At 35.6% G+C, this 20027-nt stretch overlaps 1 protein-coding gene across 1 annotated transcript in view; it reads left to right on the top strand.

Annotated features, from left to right (window-relative positions):
* The first annotated feature begins 2403 nt into the window (after positions 1-2403).
* The window catches only part of LOC123867547, a 48091-nt gene continuing 30467 nt past the window's right edge, over positions 2404-20027 (top strand). The window contains exons 1-2 of the mRNA XM_045909629.1: positions 2404-2488; positions 12313-12409. Of these exons, the coding sequence (XP_045765585.1) occupies positions 12331-12409 (79 nt within the window). The 5' untranslated portion in view covers positions 2404-2488; positions 12313-12330. The remainder of the gene's footprint in view (positions 2489-12312; positions 12410-20027) is intronic.

Below are 20027 nucleotides of genomic sequence, written 5' to 3'. Positions count from 1 at the left end.
GTTGTAGCCAATAGTAAGCGAGCATCAACCAATCAGAGATGATTGAGATCACAACATTGTAACTGTCATTCTATGGCAAGGCATACAGTATTTAACAGACACGGGTAACATTGATATAGTAGCGGAGGTTTAAGCCTTTGAAATAACTGCAATTATTTCCTATAAAATGTTTTGCTTTATTATTAAAACGTATATTCATACTTTCACTACTCAGAATAATCTGAACCCTCGATAAATTTTTGCCTAAAAATGTGATTTTTTCCGTGATTTCTCTTTGGTTTTATTTATGCCAACCAATAACGATTTTCATTTAAAAATTAACTAATATTTCCCAAAAAAATTCATGAAGTGGTGGGGTTAAAATTGAATTAAGAAGGAATTCATTTTTAAAACAAATCCAAAACAATTTTTTTAATGAATATTTACCTACACACCACACACCATCTAAAGTGAAAAAATCTCACATGCTTTATAAAATACCTTATACATATTTTTAGGTCTTATTTTAAAAGTAATGTTTGCGGGACATTGTGTTTTTTATAATTCCTAGAGTCCTAGACAGTTCTAGTGAGCCATTGACTCACAATGTTTGATTCGTTTACAATGTTACCCGTTACGGAAATACAGATTTCAGACAGTCAGATTTCAGAATTCAGAAATGGTTCAGACCCCTGAAACACTGAAATCACTATCTCAATGACTGAAATCCTTTACTACGACTATGTGCAAGGTAGTTTATAGGATATTGTATGCCACACAAAATAACACTGTATTTTTGCCAATTCTTAGCGCCCCACTGAGATTTTTCTTTTACCCCAGTTTCTATAGGGATTCAGGCTATGGATTCGGCTTAAATTATCGTATTTTTTACTAATAACTACCCTTATTTAGGGCGCATAATATTACATCAAGCTAATAATATTATGAAGGCGAAAGTTTATATGTGTACCTATATGCGCGTGCGTGCGTTACCCTTATTTAGGGCGCAAAATATTACATCAAGCTAATAATATTATGAAGGCGAAAGTTTATATGTGTACCTATATGCGCGTGCGTGCGTTAGTGCACAAAATATGTGTGCGCAAATTCGGTGCAATCTCTATTCCCTCACTCTCATAGCTCGATGGGACGGAAATTCGACAAGACCGGAGATAGATTAGGTGCAAGACCATTATGAGTTCTCCGAGCCGTGTTGCTAAAACAGTTGTAAAATATGGGAGTTGGTAGGATCTCCGCATAACTAGGTATTTGTTGCGTATAATGATTGAAAGTGCATCGATGTACTATCTATACCTACGTACCTACCCTTATCATTTGATATAGGACAAATTCCAACAAAAGGTCTGTGAACGGTTTTAGTAGGTAGGTAGTAGGTTCCAGATGTTATCCAGGTGCCAGGCTGTTAACGGTAGCTAATCTTGAAACAGCCCCAGACGAAGGCATTTCAGGCTATGTTTCAGGGTCGTCGCGTTGTGACGGAGTGGGAGTTCCAGAGCCCAGCCGTTCACTTTATCATCTGGGACGCCATTAATTTCAAACACTGGCTATAGCTGGGGGCTTTGTTAAATTATACAAGTAGGTACATCATGGCATCGCATCCGATTGGGATTTTACTGAAGAATTTCCCAAGGTTTGGCTGCCCTAAAGTCCTGCCCCTGCCGCGCGGCAGTGACGTACGCGCGTCGCGGCTGGAGAGAATATCGTGCGGGGCGCTGACGCGACGCGCAGTTCAGTTGCAGTTCAGTTCAAGTGTGTGGGCACCTTTAGACCTGAGACCGGAACGGACTGCCCCCTCCACCCCATCCTTAGTCATATTTTTACATTCTAGAGTTAGAAAAAAAAAATCCGGCTCCTTTTTAATTTTTCGGGAGATACCTGAAAATTAATTGAATTTCTAATTCAATCATTGATGTTGGAAGCTCCGCCCATTCAATATTCGGTTTTGGGTCAACGTTCTACACGAAATAGGCCGTACCAAAATTTCAGGTTTGTCACACATTTCATCTACGAGCTAGAGACCCGTGACACGCGGACAGACAGACAGACAAACAGATAGCCAGCAAAGAGTGACATTAATAAGGCTCCGTTTTACCTTTGGATACGGAACCCTAAAAAAGTTACTTCATCTAAATAAGTCTACTACCTAGTCTAGGGATGATGGCAGCAGGTTTTCAAATAGAACAAGATAAAATCTATTTCAAGGAAAATGGGTAGGTATGTGTAAAAGTATCCTTGTAGTGAGATTAGTGTTGTTTGCCTAAAATGGAGAGCACGCGATGAGCTCTGCGGTATTTTGGTGAATACAGACACCTGTATTAGTGAACGAAACCATTGACGTCATAGGGTGGACGCATGCGCTCCCGGAGTTTTCCAATTTCCACATCGCATATACGAAAAGGAAAGGGGGTGGAGAACGCGGTTCGCTGTGTGGCACTGTGGACGTTTCATATCATACCAGAACTTTCAGCCTAGTGAAACGCGGGAAAAGGTAAGTTGATATAATTAAGATAGATTTATTAAACGAATTTAATAACCAACTGCAGTTTAACGCAAAAAATATGCAGTTTTATTTCCAACGCTGTTTCTTTGGTACAATATGTACATAGTGTGTTATTATACTTACGCAGAATTGGATAGGTACGAGTAGGTACCTACCCGGAGTTAAATTAAGTTAGCAGCCGTTTTCGCGACAACGGGCAATTATAAAACGGAATTTTATTTAGTAGTCTGTATTTTATTTAGTAGTAGCATGTATACTAGGCATAATATATTTTATTTATATTAGTACTTACTACTTAATACCTACTTATAAATTTTTTGGTTCTTTTCTTTTTCTTTTCATCACACCCTCTGGTTAACACCAAAATTTCAGGTTTGTAACTCATTTCGTCTACGAGCTAGAGATCTATGATATGATTCGGACAGACAGACAGACAGACGGACGGACAGACAGCAGGTGACATTAATAGGGCTCCGTTTTTAACCTATGGTTACGAAACCCTAAAAAAGGCCTACAATTAATTACTACCGATGTATAAGTACAATACAAGTTAATGATACATTTATTAGACACTTATGAAAACTTATTATTTTAAAAGGTAAATAGATAATACTTATACAGAAAACTTAGGTACCTACCAGTGTTCTGTATATCTACCTATAGGTACCTGGGTAAGGTACATATTTATAAATTTTTAGGGTTCCGTACCTCCAAAGGAAAAACGGAACCCTTATAGGATCACTTTGTTGTCTGTTTGTCTATCCATCCGTCAGTCCGTCCGTCCATCCATCCGTCCGTCCGTCCATCCATCCGTCCGTCCGTCGTGTCTATCAAGAAAACCCATAGGGTACTTCTCGTTGACCTAGAATCATGGAATTTTGCAGGTAGATAGGTCTTACAGCACAAGTAAAGGAATAAATCTGAAAACCGTGAATTTGTGTTTACATAATAAAAAAAAAAAAATATGTTTCAATTTCCAAAGTAAGATAACTATACCAAGTGAGGTTTCATATGAAAGGGCTTTACCTGTACATTCTAAAACAGATTTTTATTTTTATTTAGAGGCTCATTAGCTCAACCGGTAAAGGAGTGGACTGAAAACCGAAAGGTCGACGGTTCAATACTACTACCTACTCCTAGCAAAAGCCTGACGCTTAGTTGGAGAGGAAAGGGGAATATTAGTCATTTAACATGGCTAATATTCTTTAAAAAAAAAATTATGCATAATAGTTTTTGATTTATCGTGCAAAATGTCGAAAAAAATAACCGAGTACGGAACCCTCGGTGCGCGAGTCCGACTCGCACCTGGCCGGTTTTTTAATTTCATATTATGTGCAAACTTGTAAAAAATTCTAAAGAGGTCAGACTTATCTGTAAGTTTTATGTTGGCATCTACGAGTAGGTTCCATGTTCCATGTCCTACGGCGAGCGTTCAGTGTGTTTGAAAAGGCTATATATTTCTTTATTTTTCTTATAAATTATCTGCAGTTCTTTGATGGCTTTCAACTATCGCGACTATTCCGAGTACTAATTTCAGGGAAAAACGTAAATTTACGATAAATATTATGGAGTTACAGGTACAGCTTAAAAAAACACATAACGGTCTACCTCTACATTGTACACAACTCAATAGCATTACACTTAAAAAGTACTACTTATCTAGTTTCATGTATGTTCCGATAAAAATAACAGTGATAATATGAGTATCGATTCATCCGATTGCGATAAAACTTTGCGTAGTTGTTGTTGGGATTTGCAGGAAGTTTTTGAGACAGTACTCTTACAATAGTCAGAGGTACCTATATTATAACACGTACCTATCTACCTACCTCGATAAAACTCATTATTATGAAAATCTGGAAAGAACAAAACGAAGTCTTTCCAAGATTGTTCTGCCAGTGACAAGTCTAACAATAGATTAGGTATATTCATTCAAGTCTTGAGAAAAAGGATGGGGCATATCTAAAGTAAAACTAGATTCCCAAGGGCAATTTTTTCTATCTAGACGCATTTTCTTTGTTGTAATGTTATAGGTATTTTCTTTATCATTTTAAGCTCTGAGTAAGATTTGTGTGCCAGAATATTTAATTACTAAGCCTCCGCTGTCCGTCCTTCTGTATGTATGTCTGTCAGCTGGCCGTTTCTCATGAAGCGTAATAGACAGAGTGGAAATTTTCACAGAACATGTAGGTATTTTTATTCCCACTATAGCACCAAATCATCGAATTATAAATAAGTAAAAAATAATAAGTAACCATTGTTATCAGGAAGCTTTACTTAGCTACTATTATCCATATTTAATAAGTACAAACAATAAAATGATAGGACTAAGGATAGGATGATACACAATTTATACGAATATTGGGCTATTATAGTTTTTTTTGTTTGTATATGAGTAGATACCTAAGTACGTACCTATTACCTAATTCATAAAATCTCGTACATTTTCGTGTTATGTAACTATTTGTGAAGGGTAATACCCACTAATTACGTAATGTAAGTAATGTTATGTTAGTCAACTACTTAAATTAATAAAGTTAATAATTAGTAACACAAATTACCTAATTAAGATACGTGGCATTATTTATTTAGTAAAGTATAATTTACTGCCCTAAGATGAAAAACAACGGTTAGGTTAGTCACTGTGTAACTGTAGGTACAGGGCCTTAAAATTTATTTTTGATCTGGCTGAATAACTTTAGACAGAGGGCAAATTGAGGGTCTGAAAAGGGTTTACTGTAGTGTACCTACAGAGTAAATGGTTTAGGTTTACAGCGGCGGACTAAGTCCGTCGAAAGTCCAGGGCCGCATCGTTAAATCGGCACCCCATTCTTTGATGCTTTTTACCCGACTGCGGCAAAGCCAAAAGGAAGGGTTGTGATTTTAGCAGTCTATGTATGTATGTATGTATGTATGTTTGTATCCAGATTCTGTGTGTTCCACACCGTAGCGCCTAAGCTACTGGGCCGATTTTGATGAATGAGGTGTCAATTGATTCGTTGTAAAGGCCCGGGTGACATAGGCTATATTTTATTTTTTCTTTAATTCAAGAGAAATTATTCTTACCTACTCATAATGAAAGACTGCTAAGTGATGCTGTGATGGGAACGTAACGTCTCGGATCTACCTAAAAGTTTTGAAGAAATAGTATCTACTTGCAAATAAAAATTGAGACAATTCAAGTAAATAAATGTAGAAGAAATATTCCTAGTAGTACAAGTGAAAATTGAGATAATTGAAGCAAATCAATTTTGTAGAAGAAATATACCTTGTAATACAAGTGAAAATTCAGATAATTCAAGTAAATAAGTTTTGTAGAAGAAATAGTCCAAGTGAAAATTAAGATAATTCAAGTAAATTGGCGCTCACTGCAGGAGTAGGTAATAGCGGTCAAGTAAACTTCCCATTTACACATGCCCCTCGTAAAATAACTTTATCAATCCCACAAGTTTCGTTGGGTTAGATTGAAGAGGTGGTCGCAGAAGCAAGCTCGGTCAACTGTCAAATTAAAAAGTTTTTAATGACACCCAGCTGTGGTTTAATTATTAAGTTTTCAAGTAACCTATATAGTGAAAATATATTATTATACATATCAAACCCGAATACCTACTGCAGCACTGACCTCTGCTAATACTATACAAGTAAGTACGCTGGATTTACGGTTGCCAATCTGTTTTTGAAGCAACTTGATTATCGCCATAGACCTCATAGCAGCTGCAGCAGCGAGTGCTGTGTGAGCGTACTGGGAATTAAATGTTAGTGTCAACTGTCAAGTGTCAGTCTCAACTTTAATTACTGGTAGGTACATCCGGCGGGGTACTTTCGTAGTCGCACCAGTTTTTGCCGCCTCGATTAGCCGCCTCTAATATCATCTGGCCGTCCTTGGCCTAATCAGCCTAAATCAATAAGTTCAATTATAATATTATACATATATTTGCTTGCCTAAGAAAGATAAATAAATAAACTAGAATTTACTGAAGTGAAGCTTCTTAATTTTTTTTAATATAATAAATGTTATCCTTGAATTGACGCGGGAATTCAGGGATGCCACTTATCTGGATAAACTTGGAAAGTAAAATAATTATTTAAACATCCTTGACCGTTAGGGCCTTTTCTAAGAAACCAATTAGTTACTAAAGATATTAAAATTGGAAAGTTGCTTGAGCAAAACGTAAAGTGCATTATATGTATTTTGTAATTTAAAAGACACTTAAGCTCTGCAGACTTCGTTTGGAACATATCGTACATACGTATTTACATAGCTCACAACACATGGACCTACATATAAAGGAAGAACTAATATCTTGAAAGATGAGCGTATAGTAACTTTCCGCCTGCGCTAACTTTACTATTGAGAAAGTTTGAATTTCCAATGTTTTATCTAGCTTGTTTTAATGGAATAAGAAAGTTGATATCTATTTTATCTATCTATCTAGCCTGCAGTCAATGAGAAGACAAACAATATTTTATTGAAGAAGGACTTGCCAATGATCTGTTCTTTAGCAAAAAAATCTTAGATTTTTTTACTTTGACTTTTTAAAGGGTACATTATGACGGGGCTTTGCTCACCTACCTATTCTCGAGATGTGTATTGAGTATAGGTGGGAAACCAATCAAATAACAGAATGTAGTGTAAGCTTCCGGATGCCAGTCGAAGATGTAGGAAGAAACCAATCAGATAGCAACATCTAGTAGGTATACCAACGCTTCCCTGTTGCCGGTCGGAGATTGCCGACGTAATAGAAACAGACGCGTGTACATTAATCTCGTTTTACCGTCTTTGCCGTATATTATCTGGCAGATTATGCATAGTCTGAAATCCGTGCGTCCTTTTGTGCCGATGAGTATAAAAGAAAGAAACATTGAATAAATGAACGCCAAGCTTTCTGGCATTGGTTCTACATTGCGATTCCGGCTTAGATAAAAGAATAGAGTAGGAGGATAGCGCTACTTACGTATTAACGATAGTTTGTTTTCTGATACCGTGTTGTGTGTTCTCAAGCTTACAAGTTACGAACGTGAAAGCGGATTTACGTTAATCTGTCAAATATGTACTCGTACTTATAGAGCACCTGTTAAGAGGGGTCTCTCCGTCACTCGCTCCATACAAACGTAGTTTCAATTTCATTTGAATATTAAGCAACCAAAGTCCATGAAATTTTGCAGACATATTCTAGAAACTAATATCTGTGCCTGTGGTTTTCCAGATTTCTGTTAAAATATTCGGTTTCAAAGTTACGCGGTCTTTAAAATTCATATACAAATCTTTGAGCCCCTTTAATTTTAAAACTACATATTTTTAGAAAAAACTAAAGATACACAGACACTCACTCGTATGAGAGGTCGAGAACGATCAGCGACTATGAAGTTTGGATCATCGTGATTTTATACATTTTTTAACCCCCGACCCAAAAAGAGGGGTGTTATAAGTTTGACGTGTGTATCTGTGTATCTGTGTATCTGTGTGTCTGTGTATCTGTGTATCTGTGTATCTGTGTATCTGTGTATCTGTCTGTGGCATCGTAGCGCCTAAACGAATGAACCGATTTTAATTTAGTTTTTTTTTGTTTGAAAGGTGGCTTGATCGAGAGTGTTCTTAGCTATAATCCAAAAAAATTGGTTCAGCCGTTTAAGAGTTATCAGCTCTTTTCTAGTTTTCTTGTAGAAAAGAAGGTTAGATAACCGTTAGGTTCATAATATTATGCCAATTGACAAATGTCAAGCTGTCAAGATGGACGTTGCCTAAATACATAATTATTTATTTGAAAATGATGTTTTGGAAAACTCAAATACTTTGGATCGTCGGGGGTGTTATAAATTTTTAATTTACACTTGTGTTACCCGTTATCAGCCAAGCCACGATGATCCAAACTTCATAGTCGCTGATCATTCCTCTCTGTGTTGGGGACAATGCGCAGAGAAACTTTCAGCTTTTATAATAGGTATAAAGAAGGTCTGGCCCTCACAGGATCTCTCTCTAATTTAGGGAATTCAGGCGTACGATTGTACTTACATGATTTTGACGATCTATAAACTGCCGCCTTTTTATAGTCTCGACTTTATCCCCAAATAAAAACACATAAGTAATATGGGTTTTCATTCCATGAATTTGGGTGTAATCTTTGTACTAACATAGACTCACACAATAATATCATCATTTGACTGCATCGTAAAAATATTGATGTGCATTTACCAGCCCGTTCACTAGCTAGAATTTTTGAACTTACCTACAAATCTCAGGTTTCTTTCTATACGTTGATTGTGCCAGTCAGGTTGTCTATATAACTACTAATTATAATGCGACCATTTGTCTGTCTGCTAGCGATTCACGGCTCCTTCGTTTAACAGATTTTGAGGGATTGCTTGTATCCCAGAGTGGGATTGTATCCTGGAGTCGGATATATGTACCTAAATATAGGCTACTTTATATTAATTTGTAAACCGTGGATTTACCACGCGACGTCGCGTTCATCATCTAGTATTTTTATATGGATAGGTATATATTTGGTACACATTTTAAGTTTATGCTAAAAAATCAACTAAAATCGTAGCAATCACGTACCTAACATCAAAGACGCGATGATTAAAAATGTACATAGCTAGTCTTATTTAAAGCAAAATTCAGACGAAATTTATTCGCGAAAGTCGAGCCTTTTTAGGGATAAGACTGCGACAATCACAAAGAACTGACTGAATAATTCAGGCAGGTAGGTATTTTGTCGAATAGTAAAAACAAGATATTCTTTACCGACTCGACGGCGAGTCGGAATTGCGCACCGAGGGTTCCATACCATGGAAGGATTATCATGTTTCTTTTTTCTTTCTACCTTCAAAAGCAAATTTTTATTTGTAATTGCAAATAGGTAGGTATATATATATTAATATAATTATATAAATATTTTTTCTTAAAATTCTTAATATATAATGATATAATATAATATAATATATATTTTTATGTATAATATAAACTAAAAATTTTGAAATAAAAAAATATTTCACAATTTTTAGTGACCCCACTGTACTAAAATATGCTATGCCTAGTTAAAAACCTACGGTTTACTAAGCTCAAAATTCATATGGGACCACCTGCAAAAAAAAAAGATTCCGACGAATTGAGAACCTCCTCCTTTTTTGAAGTCGGTTAAAAAGAGAATTCTTTAAAAAAGAAAATGCAATCATAACGAATATTGATAAAACTTTATGATAAGGTTTGCCTACCTCACTAACTTAACGTCGCCCGTCGTCAATGTCATTACTTGAGAGAAGGCCGTTCTTCAGCTTCCGAAGTGATCTTGATACTATAATAAACTAATTAATTTCCCTTATTGGAAATTGATCTAACCAATGCCAATATTGTCTCTAGAGATTTTTTGTAATGCTCTTCGGAAACTTTACCATTCTTGTAATCGAAATTCTTAATTTTTCGAATTTTTGCGGAAGTGGAAATAGCTATGCACCTAAATAGTGAACTTGCGACCTGGCGCATTCCTCATTGGCACCAAGTTCAATTTCTGTAAAATAAGTATAATTGATCTTTTTAAGGAAAATATTAGTATAACTAAGTATCAAGTAATCGGAGAGAAAGCCTTCCTGAGCGAAACCTAGTGTTAGTGCATACAAGCAACAAAAGATTTTTTCTTGGGAAGGAAGAAAATCCTTATGCTTATTGCATACCTGAGTGCTTTAAGCAAACCCGAGTCCAATGGGGATGTTGCCCAATGGCCTACGGACTAAAAACTTCCTCCCCACTTCTGAAAGATGGCTTAGGCAGTATCTTATCTCTGCCTTTCCCATTCATCCTTTATACTTGTTTTTATACGCACCATTTCAGCGCATGCATTCCACTATCGTCCGCTTTACAGCGTACGGAGTACTCAAGTTTTTAGGGTTTTTCTTTAAAATTCGGATACAAATTAGCCCTTGATTGGAATTTCACCTGGTGGTAAGTGATGATGCAGTCTAGATAGAAGCGGGCTAATCAGGAAGGGGTATGGTAGTTTTTATTAAACCCATACCCCTTTGGTTTCTACACGGCATCGTACAGGATCGTAGTCTGCCAATCCGCATTGGGCCCAGCGTGGCAGACTATGGCCTAACCCTTCTTATTCTGAGAGGAGACCCGTACTCAGTAGTGGGCCGCCAATGGGTTGATCATGATGATCGTACAGGAACGCTAAATCGCTTGGCAGCATGGCGTTGCCGGCAGGGTGTTAACTAGCCACGACCTAAGCCTCCCACCAGATCAGACCAGAAATTTAGAGATTATAAAATTCCAAACCCCTGCCAGGAATCGAACCCAGGACATCCCACCACTAAGACCACATCTCTTACCACTGCGCCAGAAAGGTCGTCAAAAGATCGTCAAAAGATCGTCGGGTTATTGGTTCGCCTTTTCTCTGGACTTATTTTTTTGTGCTCAAATGCCACGCACTGAAATACATACAGGCAAGAACGGATGCAGAAGTTTACCGGGACACGGAAGTGGGGTGTTTCAGCGGGGGAGGGTGGGGGGAACTGGGTCACCGGAGCGACAGCATCGGGCTGTACCGCAGAATCTGGAGCAATTTGTACAATCTACGGTGTTCGGCAACTTGTTGATATTTTCATACCTATTTATTACTTTTGGATTTCTAGCCTAAATAATGTATGTAGCTGTTAAGTATTTTTAGAGGTAAAAGCATCCAGGTCGCGTCATCGACATGTTAGTGTTGTGCTTGGGTGCCAATAGATGCAAAAAGTATACTAATGATACTTAATGATTTGTAATACAAATTATAAAATTTTGATGACAACAATTAATTAATTTATTTTATTTTTTATTTTTTAAGGGGGAATGTCATTACTGTTACTATTTTTAGATATGTAATATGATAGTCGTTTTAGGAACCGATCGTGGACTCTTTCAATTTTTTTCTTTATGTACCTTATACTGAGGACTCCATACCTTGGAAGCATACTCCAGAGTAGACCTAACAAACGAGTTAAATAGAGTAGTACAAGTGTAGACGGCAATTTAAACTCTTTGAAATTGAAAATTTAAAAGAAAAACACCAATATTTTAGTAGTAAGTAGTTTTCACATCTCTCGCCGGCATTGCCCACTGAATGCAAAAAATTTTTTTACTTGATTCGTGGAAGTGAGGATTAAGTATTTAATATTGTGCTGAGCAATTAATTTCAATCTCATGAAATGAAACGTCCGTAAAAAATTTGTTTATTTATCATTCAAAAAAAATTGTCGTAAGGATTTTCGGAAAGTTCTTCATTTTGAATAGGGAAAGGTTGTATTTATGAGGTACATTACGCTTTTGTAAGGATATTTCGAAAGAATATATTAATGATTTACTATTATATTAATAGTACGTATTAGTATAAGAAAATAATATTAACTCCTGATTATTTTTCAAAATACTATCTAAATAATCTTGAGGCCCATCCATCAGTCTGGGAGCCATTTATTTTATCACTGACGCGAACATTGACTTAAATTGCTTGATCACGGTGCGTGAAATGATTTTGTTATATAAAAACTATTTTCGCGTTCCTTTCAACTTTCCTAGCTTTTATTTATTTTTAGTCAAATCACTCAGCCTGTATGTAGGTATGTGTTTACTGTTGGACATAGGCTTTTCAAAGGAATGTTATAGTTTCATATATTATAAGTATTTTGACTAATTTGGTATGTCTATTTACAGCATTTTTTTCAAGTCCGTTGAGTTGAGTTTAACAGAAGCAATTATACACAACGTCTTAACAAACTTTCAAAAAGAGATGACTGGATTTTTATTTATACACACAATTTCCTTGTTGCAGTCGGCGGGAGCTACAAAAATGGGATCAAAGCTGATTTTGGCTTTGTTGATCGTATGTTTATCACACGTGCTCTCAGCACCGTTGGCTCAAAACACAGGTAAGAACTTACATTTAAACATATAATTACTTATTTATCATAATAATTAATTATTATTACTTTCAATGATGGGAACCTAACAGGTTTCACGAGAACGAAGCAAATTCGTAGCGCGTAGTACAAGGATCTACGACGTAGTCAATAATGCTACGTACTTCAATCTAGCTACACGTCTCATTATATTCGTGTGAAGTGTGATAGTAAGTACGAGTATGTTGTTTAGTTCAAAAATAGAGCCTGAAAATGTAAAAATTCATATGAACGTGCGGTAAATGCGTTTATATAATATCTCGCTGCAAAACTAGGTCACCGGGTCCTCGGCTATTCACTTTGCAACATTCCAACTAGTATTTACGTCGCAAAATAATTAAAACTGTAGAGCTTAATAGATTTCAAGCGAAAAGTTCACAGCGTTGGTTTTAAAATAAAGATAAGCATCAGTAGAAAATATCAAAAATGATAAGCAGTAATAATTGTTTAGGGTTTTCCCAAGCAGTCCGCAGGGATCTCATTTCTTTACAAATTAAAAGAATATTAGAAAATAAAATATTTTTGTTCTTATCATAATAATGATGGTAAATAAAGTAGGTGGTACATCGGTCTAAAGCGATATCATTTTTGTAATTTGTGTAGTCCACGCGGACAAAGTCGCATGCATAACCTAATATTACATAAGAATAATGTAGAACTATATAAACAAGAAAATACATAAGTATATATTTAATAGCACCTTAGAATTGTTCCGACAAAATTTTGGTTTGTTCTTACTTGTTTACTTGGCGTTGTTTAATTAAAACAGGAATGGAAATTCAAGTGATTTTTACCCTTTCCGCTTGGGTAAACTTTTGTTCTTTGATGTAATTTGAGCCGTTTATTATTATTGGATATAACATATTTTTAAGTAAACTTTGGTCTCGAGTAAAGAGCCTTCCTTTTGTATTTTAGTTTCAGAAATTTTCAACCAGTCTCACCTACCTAAAATACGTATACCTTAAACCAAATTTGGTCTGAAAATAGAAAATGGATAAAATAAACTTCTGTCACTCTACACGATATAAAGGGGTACAATATTTAGAGCTTGGCAATTATTATTTATCAAGTGTATTCCACTTTACCAAAACTTTAGTAACGCTTCCTTAGAACTCCACTTTTAATAAATAAAAGCCTTTATTTATTTTTAGTCTTATAGTGAAAGTTGAGTTTATATCTGTATTTATATATATACCATAGTACTCATGTGTTACTTTTCCACGATCCCATTTTGACGAATATTTGGTACAGACATACTCGTAGATTGCATATGGAAGAGATGGATACTTTATATCCGACAAAATCAAAGAGTTTCCACGGGATTTTGAAAAAAAAAAAAAACAAAATCTTCGAGAATGCAGTCCGGGCAACATCTAGCCGAAAATTATGTCCTGTTTCCCACAATATGGACCGATTTTAATAATTCTTTTTTGTTTGAAAGGACGTATCGTCAGGTCCCGCTCATTTAAGAGGGGTCTCTCCGTCATTCGCTTCATGCAAACGTAGTTCCGATTTCATTTGAATATTAAGCAACCAAAGTCCATGCAGACATATTCTAGAAACTAATATCTATGTTTGTGGTTTTCCAGATTTCTGTTAAAATATTCAATTTCAAAGTTACGCGGTCTCAAAAATTTACATACAAATCTTTGAGCCCCTGTAATTTTAAAACTAAGTACATATTTTTAGAAAAATCTAAAACACCACAGATACAGATACCTATTAGTTTCTAGAATATGTCTGCAAAATTTCATGGACTTTGGTTGCTTAATATTCAAATGAAATTGGAACTACGATTGTATGAAGCGAGTGACAGAGAGAGTCCTGTTAAACCTTCTCAACGGATAAATCGCGGTCAGTGTAATAGTTTTCTAAGAAGTACATTTTTAAACATACATAGCTAGTACATGGAAGGTGGTACAACAATCTTTGAAAATAGCGAACCTTCTCACCGAACATTAAAGCTTATTAAAATTAAATTATATTTAATTTTGAGTGTTGTTATAATAGTTTGCTTTTATTTTTTGAATAATTTCTAATCAATTTGTCATAGGGTTCAAATTTTTATAATGAAAATGAGTCGTATTACCTAGATATAATCTAATGATTAGGCAATTACGTGGGAACCGTTAAACCGACAAATAAATAAACACTAACTGCCAATCACTATACTCTCCCGTAGTTGGAAAAGCGTAATAATTTGCTTTGAACGTAGGTACATAACATAATCTTCTTACATTTTAACAACGTTATATTCCATTCCCTTCGCCCACACAATTTTGAAGGAAATAACTGGCGTTGCGCAACGACCGACGCTGTTTTATTTTGAAGCCGAAGTACTTTTACGAACCTTCCACTTTTCTATTATATTAATTACTAGCTGATACCCGCGACTTCGTTCGCGTGGATGTAGATTTTTTAAAATTCCCGTGGGACCTCTTTGATTTTCCGGGATAAAAAGTAGCCTATGTGCTAATCCAGGGTATAATCTATCTCCATTCTAAATTTCAGCCCAATCCATCCAGTAGTTTTTGCGTGAAGGAGTAACAAACATACACACACACATACAAACTTTCTCCTTTATAATATTAGTGTGACGTTGATAATTTTTAAAATAAGTATGAGTATCCATCCTACGTTTTGACCTGAAACACGGAATTTCGGTTCATTTTCAGTTCATATAAAAATTGCATTATACCATTATTACCATGATGCGTACGACTTCGTCCGCATGAATTTAAGTTTTTAATAATCACATAGGATTTTTTGGAATAAAAAGCTTAAGCGTAATTTTAGGGAAAGTAAGAAGAATCTTCCCCATAAAAGAGACGACAGAATTCACAGTTCAGAACTTTGGTCTCTGCGGAGTTCAAAGGTTTCTAACACGCAATTATCATCTTTAGATTATGTATAGCATACGACTATGCAAATTAAGCTTTAAGTTTAAAGAGGTACTGAAATACGCAAAATCCAATTTAAAGGTCTAACAAGTCCTTTTTCAGTATTTCTCAACGATTCGATTAAAATGTAGCTTAAACTCAGTTACGAAGCCAGAAATGGGAAAATTTCTGATGTATGAATGAAATGAAATAGGAAATAGGATAGAAATAGGCTTCGGTGTTTCAAAGATTAAAAGTCAATCTGAGAGATCGATAACGAGGTTCCATCTCTTTGTTAGCATCGCGTCGCGTCGCTGTAAATTAGATTTAGCTATGGATGTAGGTAACTTTTATTTTTTATGAGTATCTAACTAGATAGTTTGAATACATTGGACTCTTTGTACCACTTTTTGTACCTGTACACAAGTAAATAAATGATATGATTAAAGGATATGATGATATTGCGGTTTAAAATAGTTTAACGAGACGTATAAATGCTGTAATTTTTAAATAAAAAATAGTTTTTAAATTAAATTCTAGGCTCATAATTGTTGTTAACTACAAAATTTGTTTCTCATTTTCTCGGCTTCTGTTGGTAATGGAGACCACAATGAAAACAAAGTCGAGTTATTCTTGGAATTACGGTGAATGAATGAAATATTTCAGAGTTGGTAACCACGCACGGGCTTCAAGCAAAGGTTTTCAAAGTTTTGCTTGTCCAGGCTTTAATAATATACCTACCTATACTTATTAGGTATGCAAAATTGTTTGATGTAAAGTTGAGAGTTGAGACCCAGCTATGACATTAGACTTTAAACTCTATTCTAACAATAGTAAAGCTTAAAATCCAATAAGAGAAGGCAAGGTAGCATAGACATGGACGACATGGATCCATGACAACACACACAGGCGGCCCGCACGGATCCATGCCAACACAGACCAGAGGTTAATTAGTATAATAATGGGTTTACGTAATACCTATGTAAGTACCTACCTACTATATCGGAATGGTAGAAATAATTTGACAGTCATTGTTGTCTTGTTTTACATTGCCACTATACAAGTAAAAAGCATCTACTAATTCTTATTTGGTAGCTTGTTTGTAACCATATGTCTATGTTGGTAACGGATTTGTAAAATAAGACATTGGATAATCCACAGTGGTTATGTATATATATATTATATTAAAAGCAAAAGCTGACTGCTCGAGCTGAAAGGCATATAGATAGCTATGATGACATAGGCATCCGCTAAGAAAGAATTTTCGAAAATTCAACCTCTAAGGGGGTGAAATAGGGGGTTGAAATTTGTATACTCCACGCGGACAAAACCGCGTGCATTAGCTAGTAGAAGATAAGCATATACACGAATTCAATCTCCTCTATATTAATAAAAGCAGATGGTATCGTGACTCGTGGATGATTTTGATGAATGAATGTTAAGATTAAAATGAGTATAAAACAGCCTGTCTACAATGTACAGATACGGGCATTATGTAGTCCGATGTGATTATACGGAGAAGGGACAAAAAGGTTATGCGTCAGGTCACAGTGGTTAGTACCGAGATATAATCAAGGGCGTAGGGTAAAACATCATAAGGAAAATCTGAAAGGGAAGGCAGCTGGAAGACGCTTGAAAGCTTTTGCTTGGAAAATATTGGCAAGCTTTTTGTCAACGTCCCCGCCCGTTGGTTTATAGCCGGAATATGAATAACCATATTAATCAATATTAAATATTCTTTACTATCAAATTTAAATACGAAAGTGTCTCTCTGCCTATTCGGTCGGTAATTTTTCACGACGCGTTTGGCACTGAGATGGCTTGCATTTTTGAGGTAGAATTTTCATGTTGGGAAAACAAGAAAACAAAGAATTTCTGAGGAATTTTGAAAACCGTAAAATAAGACAAAATAGCTAGTCAGGTAAGTTCGTAATGTGGTGTATGGCTTACAATAATTAAGAGCGGCATTGAACTTTGACAGGATCACTTTAGCGTGGTAACGGTCCACGTGTCAAAACAATCAAACCTCGTCTACCTACTACGCCTCGGCTTAAGTCAAGCCTTATTGTTGCCGCTAATTGGCTAATTTAATGACTTAGCAGAGATTGAAGCTTAACTTAGGTCTCCTGAGCCTAATACAATTATATTTTTTTATAAGACAAGATTTAAAATTAGTTCTGAATACGATGTCAGTATACTTACAAGATATAAAAAATTGAAAATACCTACGTATATTTTTTTCCTTAAAGGAGATCCAATCTAATGAAAACGCTTTTATTCAAAAAATGTTCGCGCTTTTGCGGGTAAAAGCTTTTGAAAGCTTGAATTTAGAGTGAAGACTTTGATCTTTTGTTTTGAGAAGGTTTTGAAGGAATCGATAACCAAACAAACATAGATAGATAGATACATACATAGATTAAAAAATATATAATTACCCTTCTATAGTCGGCAAAAAAATTGCTAATCCACTATGAAGCTTGGTGATATCGATTCGTTATCATCAGCTAGTTTTAGTAACCCTTCGGCGCGTTGTCATGGCGATGCGTGGGCTATGTAAACTTCATTATACCTACGTGCTCCACCCACCTGCACACAGATCAAAGGCTTACCGACCTCTATGTTAGCGACTCACTGAATAGCCACAGTCCTCCCCACCGATATAAAGTACATCGCGCACTACAGCAAGATCCGCAGGTGGGCTAAGAGCCGATAGAGCCGTACAGGTGGATTTATATTAATTGTCAGTCGTGACGACACATGTCGTGATACATCGACATCGATGACATATGATATGATGGTTAGTTTTCACATTTATATGTATGTCGTGTTCTCGGTAGGAAAAGCATTCCGAACCAGTGGTAGATGCTCTTGACGATTCAAAAGTATTATACTTGTAAAAGTCTAATAAAATAAAAATATTTTGAGTTTTAATTTGAATTTCTGACGGCTTCTGACGATATTTTGGATCAATAGAGCCACAGCTCTACAAACAAACAACTCTGACGCGTAAGAACACACTGGCACCCAAGACTGGCACTTGCTGATTGGTCTGATGAGTCATGACATGACATGAAAAAAAACCCTATAAACGCAAGCGATGCCAGTAGCATAGGGCGCTAAAAGCTTCAATAGTTTAACGGTTAGGGAGGTGAGTGAAATCTGTAAGGTTGAAGGATCACAGTCAATTCGTTGCACTATTGTTGTAATATTAGAGATGAAACGGGAAAATTAATCATATTAGACATATTTAATAATAATCATTAAAAAAATTGCGTAGGTATTGCATTATATCATCTCGTGGTATATGAACGATCACCTTTACGGTTACTTTTATAGCTACTTAGGTATCTAACTCCCACTGTGCTTTTGTAATAATAAGTGTTCTGAATGGCTCTGTCTTATATTTTTCTATTGTTTCTGTTACAAAAAAATTGTATATTTTTTATACAGCTACTCGTATTACTTAGCTATATCTCGTCGACCTATATTATCATTATGGTACCTAGTTTGGCTTGGGTCAAATTATAGTGAGAGAAAAAATTAACATAAAAATAATTTTATTTATTTGAATAGAATAGAATAGATATGTTTTTATTGAAATAAACTTTTACAAGTGCTTTTGAATTGTCAAATAATTTACCACTGGTTCAGAATGCCGTTTGATTTAGGTATGGTAAGGCAGTTTTTTAAAGCCTCGCAACAGAGTCCTGTCTATTGCTGTTTTGACACGCATTTGACCAGTAATTTAAATAGGCACAACCATGTATTTCCTGTAGACGTATATGTATAAACAAAACTACGAGTATCTAACGTTTTGCTATCCTATTAGGAATTAAAAGTGAATTGTGAACGAAAAGACTAATAAATAATTATAATATAAATTGATAATAATTTGATCTTATTGGTAACTTATTTTTTTAATGAATTTCGTTACCCTCTCGCTTCGTAGCTACCTAATACGAGTAGGTAGGTATTGTTAGAGATCAACAACTAGGGTAAATGAACTGTACTAGGTACCTTTATATTGTATTTTCGTACAATATTCCTCGTAACTGAAGCTATAGATTTTCTCGTGGGTGTAATGAAACAACTTAGTTTTTTTTTTTTTTTTTTTTCTTTATTTTTTTTTGGGGTTTAGTCTAAGAAGACTATGTCACCCCCGTAGGTTCTACAATTAACAATTATAATGCATACATAAAACATAACAATCAAAAAAAAAAATAAAAAAAAACACAAATCATATATATATTATAACAATGTTAACACATTTTAAGAAGCGACCGCACGTCCCTGGCCAGCGGGGCAGCTAATATGCTATTGCACATACCCACGCTGTAGTTGTTTTTAAGGACACGCGGCCGCTCCGACCCGTTCCGTGCACATTCCATCAAAAGGTGAAAAACGTCGTCCACTTGTGTGTTTCCACATTCAATACAATTTTGTGTGGACGACCTTTTCACCATAAATTTGAATTTATTTGATGGGATGTGCCCGGACCGAAGTCTTAACAGAGTTATAATCTCTGCCCTTTTAAACTTGGACTCTGCGAACCATGGACATCGAGGGAGCTGACACACTATTGTTTTATACCATATGCCTTTAACCCGAGACCTTTCGTCAAAATATTCTTGCCATTCTACTACACATTCCTGTTTAAATTTTATCAAAATTTCATTTGGTAGTGGTATACAGTTATAGGGTATACCATC

This window comes from Maniola jurtina, chromosome 8 (assembly GCF_905333055.1).
Source record: "Maniola jurtina chromosome 8, ilManJurt1.1, whole genome shotgun sequence".
NCBI classification, from domain to species: Eukaryota; Metazoa; Arthropoda; class Insecta; order Lepidoptera; family Nymphalidae; genus Maniola; species Maniola jurtina.
Note: the sequence above shows the minus strand (reverse complement) of the source record. Positions and strands in the feature narration are given on the sequence as shown.